General features: G+C 45.0%; 1 protein-coding gene across 1 annotated transcript; it reads left to right on the forward strand.

Moving 5' to 3' along the window:
* Positions 1 to 765: 765 nt before the first annotated feature.
* LOC107796252 (large ribosomal subunit protein eL33y-like) lies at positions 766 to 1,104 on the forward strand. Its single transcript, XM_016619004.1, has one exon. The coding sequence runs from the start codon at positions 766 to 768 to the stop codon at positions 1,102 to 1,104; it is 339 nt and encodes a 112-aa protein (XP_016474490.1).
* The last annotated feature ends 7,120 nt before the right edge of the window (positions 1,105 to 8,224 follow it).

The following is an 8,224-nucleotide window of genomic DNA, read 5'->3' on the forward strand; positions in this document are numbered from 1 at the left end:
GGGATCGTGTGGCACGCCGTCCACTTATATATGACATTATGGGATCGTGTGGCACGCCGTCCACTTATATATATATATATATATATATATATCATGGGAACCGGAGTCTCTTCTGCTTATTTCCGATATTTCATTTTTATCTGTTACTCCCCGATAGCATGTCCCCTCCCAGTTTTACTTTGTGTTATCTTGTTATTGTTTTCTTGCACTTGTTGTATATATATCTGTACAGGTTAATTGTGGTAGGTACTGTCTAGCCTCGTCACTACTTCGCCGGGGTTAGGCCAGGCACTTACCAGCACATGGGGTCGGTTGTGTTGATGCTACACTCTGTGCATTTTTTGTGCACAGATCAGGGAGCAGCTTACGGACCACAGCAGTAGGATTTCTGGGAGCTATCTTCAGTCCAGGGACTCTCGAGGTAGCCTAGCTGGTGTTCGCATGCCGAAGTCTCTTTCCATGTTTTTCGTTTGTTCATCTTGTATCAGGCAAACATGATGTATTTCCTTTCAGACATTGTTTGTAGTATTCTGTAGTAGTCCGTGAGCTAGTGACACCAGATCTTGGGTAGTGATGTGTATTAAACTTCCGCACTTTTGGTTTTCAGTTGCTTTAGATTTAAAGTCTTCCGCTTAAATCTTGTCTCGTTTATTATATTGTTTGAGAGAGAGCAGGAAAGGTGTTTTAAATAATTGGCTTGCCTAGCTCCGATAGTAGGCGCCATCACGACACCCGATGGTGGGAAATCCGGGTCGTGACACGGAAATGGTGAAAGGATGCCAAGGAGAGCGTGTAAGACTCTATGTTAGAGGCACCATTCTTGGTTACAAAAGGTCGAAGTCGAATCAGTATCCGAGCACGTCATTAATTCAGATCGAGGGAGTGAACAATAAAAAAGAAGTTGATTGGTATTTAGGAAAGCGTATGGCTTATATTTACAAGGCAAAAACTAAGAAGAACAATTCACATTATCGTTGTATTTGGGGTAAAGTTTGTAGGCCACATGGTAACAATGGTGTTGTTAGAGCTAAATTCAAGTCCAATCTGCCACCTAAATCCATGGGAGCTAAGGTTACAGTTTTCATGCAGCCATGCAACATATAAGCAAGTTGGACATAAATTGTTAAGTTTATCATTTCCCGAGAAATACCAAGGAGTGAACATCTCATTAGATGTTGACTAATTTTGTTCTTGGAGTTCCTATGTACGATTATTTGAGATGCTTTGGAAGTGAAAGCTTGAGATGGTTATTGATCAAGTTAAGAATTTTGGTCCAAGGATACAACCCTCTTTAAGTAATTTTTCCTGTTTCAAAGACGGATGAAGATTCAATAAAATTTTACAGGAAGTTATACTGTGTAATAGCAACGGGATTTTACAATTTTAAAGGAGTACGGTGCAACCTTTTCTAAAAATATCATATGGATTTTTTCCTACTCCAGGTATGTTAAGGCTAATCCTTTCTTCTTTTGGCATGACCCAAATAACGATACGTAAATATAATACTATTCCATAAGCGAAACTACTAGCAGAAGTAAGAAATCGACTACCGCCGTCGTAAGGAGCAATTTTTCTCTCATCAAACTCTCTCTGTGTAATTCATCTCTATTTATATATATTTACATGACATCCTAGGTTCTCACAAGTTAGGGTTTATCTTTACTTGCGATGATACTCCATTGATTCGATATTTACATTAGGCTGTAGAGTAACTTTTGCGAGGATGTATAATAATAGTTTCAGCTTTGTACCCAAATTTGTAATGGAAATTAATTCCTAAAGTTTTTGATTTTGAGTGTATATGCTGCTGAAAATCGAGTATTATGTGATGGATTACGATTGTAAAAGGTAAGGAACAACTCAACTCTATGTTCTTGATTCCCCATGTGGCATATATTATATCTTTTGTTCATGGGTCTCAGAATAATACACAATTGATAGAGTTTGTTCGAAGGGAATGTTGAGTTTATTAACATATTTTCATATGCATTTCATGCATTTATACATGCACATTGACCCATGAACAGATGACGTTATATACGCGTATATATATGTATATATATATATGTATATAGGATATGGGAAAGGTTATTGCGTTATATACGCACCACCACCTTGTTTACCGTGAAAATTGTAATAACAATTAAGTTTGTTTATGGGACTCAAAAAATACGTGATCTATTTTTATGCTAGTTTGTTAAGCAGTTGATGCTAGCTATGTGACACTTAGAGGCAAAGTAAAGTTAAGAAGAGAGCTATAATCAAACCGATAGGCTAGTTATTCGGGGCCTCGAGCTTGTCGATTCTGGGCCTTGAGGTCGATCCCGGAGCTCGATTACGAGCTATCGAAGATGGTAAAAATGTGATTAACAGTTATAATAAAATTAACGGAGGCTCTTTATGGCCAATGATAAGCAATAAATGATGAACAAATATGAAGATAATAAATAAAAACAAAAATATCAAGAGAATATGTTAGAGAGCGAATAGAAAGTTCTTGTATATTTCGTGTGGAGCAACTAAAGCAACAGTGGTTTACAAAATGATAAGGATCCCCTTTATATAGGAGGGGAATCCCAACATAGTACAAAACACATTAATGATAAAGAAACGGAGATAGGACAGCTAGAAGACATCCAGATTAAGGGCTAGGGTAGTCCTGTCAGTCCTAGCCAAGTGCCATGGGACCTCCCCATTTCTACCGTGGCCGAGGTCAACGTTATCCAAAGACCGGGCCTCAACGAACCTCGAGGGAGGAGACTCGATCATAACCTTGTGGCCTCGAGACTTTGAGATGGTTCCTTGAGGTGCCTCGATGTCAAGAAATTGGGCTTTTTGATTTCACCGTATACAGATAGTCCCCACGTTTCTTAGAGAGGTTCATCGTTGTGATGTCAGCCTATCAGAGCATTAAATGCCATGCCCAAAAAACCTCACAAGGGTCGCCGTCATATGCGACTAACGAGAAGCCCATGAACCGCTACCAGTTCGTCCCTTCCGCTTTCCACATGACTCCTATAAAGGCATCAATTGTTGGATAACTTTCACTTTCCCAACTACTTCAGATTTGCAAAGCCAGACCCATCCCTACTTGCATCCTTTATTCTTGCTTTCTCAAAGAAATTTCACAACTATCATGGCTAGAACCTCCAAGACGGTTCCTCGGAAAGACGAGACTGCCTCTTCATCTCGGAAATCAAAAAGGAAACCCAAAGCGATACCTACCTTGGAACAATGTACTCCCTCCATGCTTGATATTTCAAAGGATTTTACCATCTATACCACTTCATCCACACCGGGTCGATGTGGACACGTGTCCCGATACATTAGTGTCGTGACTAACATAGAGACGGTGAAGACAAACTACCGATGGGACGAGGCAGTGGAGGTGGAGATTTCCAGTCCCGATGAAAATATAACGGATCACAGGGCTAGCTTCCTTCATGTGTATACTTACCCGTTTACTTTGGGTCCTGTCGATTCTTCTGAATCCTCCCCTCCGGAGATAGATCCGGTTATCTTTGATTTTTTGTGACAAATATCAAGGGATGCTCGACCAAATTTATTCTTCTTTCTCGAAGATAATCTTGATGCTCCGCCATTTCACCAAATGAGTTGTGGGCGAGACTTTTACTCTCAACCATTTGATCGGGTTGTACAGCCCTCGATTTTATCAAGGTTTGATCAGGATTCACCATCGATCCAAAAAATCCTTTTTCTCGAGCACCGATGAGGGGAAGGATCGAGGGTGGATGAGTATGTTCGTCCGGGTGAGAACCTCAGACATAATTCCGATCGGGAGGATGCCTTTCCCGGGGTGGATCAAACGGTTGGACACTGCGTTCCCATATCTTGTTTGGTCTTGGAACGACCTGGCTAAGAAGCTATAGGTGGCCAAGAATCATGGTAAAGCTTACTTACCACCTATGCCTTAGATTTATGTTTCTCCCCATATCCTTTGTGCTGATAAATTACGATTACTGCGCTCGTGTACGCCTTGGTGAGAATATGTTGATGAGGTCGCCGCCTAGTGGCGAGATGGAGACTTCGGAGCCCGAAAAGGGCAAGAAAAGGAAATGTAAGGCGATTGTCGATCCTCCTGTGGCCAAGAAACCTAAGTCACGCGAGCCTCAAGCCGTTACTAGGACCTCGGCTTCATCTTTCAGAGCAAGTCCCGGCATTGAGGATGAGGATGATGGTGACGATGATGATGATGACGAGTGCCGGTTGGCATAGAGGATGAGGTCAAGCGCGAGAGCAGCACAAGTGCCTTAACCGAAGGCTGCTGAATCGGGAAAGACCGACTCAGGTCGGTCCCATAGGTCAAAGACCTTCGAGGAGGGTGTCAAAGTGGCCTCGGATCCCATGACCAGGTTTGGTGCGGTTTCCGCTAGGGGGACCGCTGCTGCTGACCCTGAAGGGTCGAGACTCAGAGCTTTTCAGGAGCAGGAGTTGCCCCTTGGAGACATCGGTGACATAGGTGAGTTCATTTCAGGCTTTCAATTCTCGTCAGGGGAACTAAGGGATGCTTAAGATGCGAACGCCGCCAAAGCCGGGGGCTCTCTTAAGGGGGGAGGCATGCTTGGCAATATTCTTGATGATGTTAGCGAGAGCGTCAATCTTGACGCTCCCGGCTCTATCAAGGCGGCGGAGAGGTTCATGCAGCAGGTGATAGCTGCTTTAAGTATATTTCTTTTAGTCTCGAGCATCTTCCTTCATTCTTCTAACTCTCCTGATTTGCTGTAGTGCAAGGAGATGTATGATCATGCCCTCTCTAGGCTTAACGAGGATCTTTCATGCAGCGAGAAGGAGCTTGGGAAACTGTCCTTGAGACTGCGAGAGTCAGAGGCTCGTTTTGCCCAGAAGGAGAAAGAGTTAGGCGAGCTCTGGGCTATTTTGGAGGGAGCATTCCGAGAAAAAGTTGCCCTTGCCAAACAGGTATTTTGTTATGCATGAGTCTTTCCTTCTCTCCCATAATTCGATGCTGACTGGTTTACTTTTCTTTTTGTAGGTCGAGCAAAATGACTCGCAGATTGGGCGACTGAATGGGGAGATCCTCGGGCTGAGGAACAAAACAAGGTAGTGACCTCGGAGTTGGTGTCAACCCATGATCATCTCAAGGATGCTTGAAAGGAGATTGTTGCGCTGGTTGTAGCCAAGTCCGAGATTGAAGGAAATGAAGCTACTTACCTAAAGTATGCGGCCACGACGAATCAAATAGCCCGTGACGTATCGATAAAGGGTGAGCAAAAACTGGCTCGGGCCTTCGAACATGCTAGGGCAGAGGCAAAGAGGAAAACCTTGGTGGAGATCGAGGCCGGAGGCGTCGATCTGTCAGTTGGAATTGAGGAGGCTTGGGAGCTGGAGAGAAAGTTGGCACTTTTGATCGTCCCAGACGAGGATCCTAGAGATGGTTCGGAGGATAGTGGCGATGAAGAGTAGGCCTTGTGCCGCTTTTTCTTTTTCCCTTTTTTTCTTTTTGTGCATGTACTCCCTGGGGAGTGAGTCTTGTAAAGAAGTCCGTTGTAAATACATTTTTGGAAATGAAAAAGGGGGTTTTCTTCCCCAAGTCTTTCCATTCTTTATATCTTGCTGCTCTTGCGGGGCTAATCTTTGAATTGTAATACTAATCCTTTAGATCCCACTGTTAGAGTAATCGGGACCCCTGAAATCGGGTCCTATATCGAAGTTAGGTTGATAGCTTCTTTGGGGCCGATGCTTGTGATGGCAAGAATCCCCCGAGGTCGCGATACCTCTCGACTCTCGTAGTGTAGTAGCATTCATGAGATTTGATAAAGGGGGCCCCGGGGTGATCCCGGGTGGTCCCGCCAGTACATTTCCCAAGGAAAAAGTGATGTTATCGTGGCCAAGATTAACTGGCCCTCTGGGTAGGCGAGCAGCCGCTGCTTTGCCCCTATATATTCATTCACTTGCTTCCTCAGTGGAGATTCTGCTACTCGGAGTAACTATTTCTCCTATAGAACTTGGTGCTTTGTGTTATTTCTCTCGTTGCTTCAACTCAAAATCTTTGCCCAGATTTATATCTTCCTCCTCTTATTTTATCGTAGTCATGACTGCTACGTCGATGTCCGACCATCAAGGAGAGGGTAGTTCTGCTTCTGTTTCGTGCCCGGTCGTTGGTACACCGCCGGTGCCGGGTGAGCGGACCTCAAGGTGCTTTGTCTCGAGGAAAGACTTTACGTTAGAGAGGCCTCCCAATGTTCGAGGGCATCAGGAGCACGTGTCGAGGTTCATCTCATCAGTAGGGGATGAGCACCTCGAAATGATTAGAAAAGACTGTGGATGGGGAGAAGGGATGGTGCTACAAGTACCTTCCTCTAAGGAGAGCATCATGACCTACGTTGAGGGGTTTTTGAGCATGTATACGCACACTTTTACATTGGGTCCCCTCGACCGGGTCGTGTTACCTTGGAGCAGGCTCACCCATCCCTTTAGAAGATATTGCAGACGATAAGATATTTTGTAGAGAAGGTCGGGCTCGACTTTACCCTCAATCATCTCGTGAGGTTATATCGGCCGCTACGTTTTCGAGGTTTGATTACTCTGCAACGTCAATCCACCCGGTCTCCTACCGTTGATGGTGAAGAGAATGAAGACCGACGATGGATGAGTCGATTCGTTCGAGCATGGACGATCGATATCATTCCTGGAGAGTTTCTGCCTTTTCCTGAGAAATGGAATTTTCTGTATTATTATTGCTTTGTCGGGAGGCAGGCTCCATAACAACATTTTTCTGTTTTGTTTCTTTGTAGCGACTCCTTGGTTGCCAAGCAAGGTCCAGGATTTGGCCGAGTAGTCTCGTAAGCTGGGCGCTTGCTCAACCTATGATAAGCGCAGGTGGCAAAACCTATCCAAGGGGAGATGGGAGGCAAAGCATCATGGTAGGTGTTTGGTAGCTTATTTCACTAGAATGGTACTTTTTTCCTTTTCGCGTACTAACTTGGCTGTCGCAGGTGTTGGAGATTTTTCCTATAAGAGGCCATGTCCTCTAGGGGAGGAGGAGAGGCTGCCGACCTTGGGGTCAAGGGTCAATGATAAACAAAAAAAAATCTTCGGGGTGTGAGGAGGCTCGCAGTAGGGCGACTCCTTCTTAGCGGATCAAAAAGAGGCGATTCGACCGATCATTCGGTTTTGGAGGCTTCTGTTCTCGAAAGAACGTTCCCCGTTTCTGCAGATGGCATTTTGAAGAGTGAGGAGCACGTGGTGCCTTCTTCTTCTCCTGACAAAAGCGCTTCGGGGGATATCGAACATTAGCTCAGCTTTTTGAGAGGCTCAACAGCTCAGCTTTATGGTAAGTTTGGTAACTGGCATAGGACTATTCCAGTTTCACGCCCTTCTTTTCTCATTGAATTTTATTTCGCAGGCCTTTGACAGGCTCAAATCTGAGCTACTTCGCTATGAGCCTCGGTTGCGGAGAACTTCGGATAGGGAGAAATCCCTTAAGCTTCTTTGTGTGAAAAAAGAAAGTGAGCTGGTATCCCTGCGGTGTGAGACGGATCAAAGCCGGAGCCGCGAGAGCTGCCTCAAGAGACAGGTATCTTGTATTTCATGTTGACGTATGCTCCTTCTTTCATATTTGGAGGTTAACGTTTCGATATTTCAATTGGAGAGAAAAACGAAGGAGCTGGAGTGACACTGGGGCGAAGTTGGCAGGGCAAATGTGAGTTCGACGAGCTGCAAGCCCATGTAGATGCCCAAGTTGTGGCCAAGGAGAGTGCTTTGGCTAAAGTTTCCACCCTGGAGATGCAAATCCGGACCGCTCGTGCGAGTGATTCTGCGTGGGCGAACATGATCGCAAGGCTCAAGTCTGAGCTTTCAAAGGTGAAAGCCGAGGTGGTGAATGCCCGGGCCGAGGCTATGATGAGCAGCACTAGGGCAGATCAGAGAGAGGCGACCTATTTGAAGAGTGCTACCGCTGCCAGAGCTGAGTTAAGGAGAACTCTTGGTTGTGCGAGCAGCAGTAAAGGGTACGGAAAGTATAAATCTCGGATGGAAACTCTCGAGGAAGTTCACGCCAGGGGTTTCGATCTTTCGGAGAGATCGAGCAAGCCAAGGCGGAGGAGTGTGATTCCAAGTTCCTTCTGTCAGATGCCGAAGATGGTAAGGACAGGGCCGTCGGGCCGTAGTCCCTAAGGGGGACGTCTATTTTCTTTCTTTGTCTTTGTATATAGTGCTTTCACAGTACATTATAAATGGAGCTTGT

The sequence above is a fragment of the Nicotiana tabacum genome, chromosome 11, assembly GCF_000715075.1.
Source record: "Nicotiana tabacum cultivar K326 chromosome 11, ASM71507v2, whole genome shotgun sequence".
Classification (NCBI taxonomy): Eukaryota; Viridiplantae; Streptophyta; class Magnoliopsida; order Solanales; family Solanaceae; genus Nicotiana; species Nicotiana tabacum.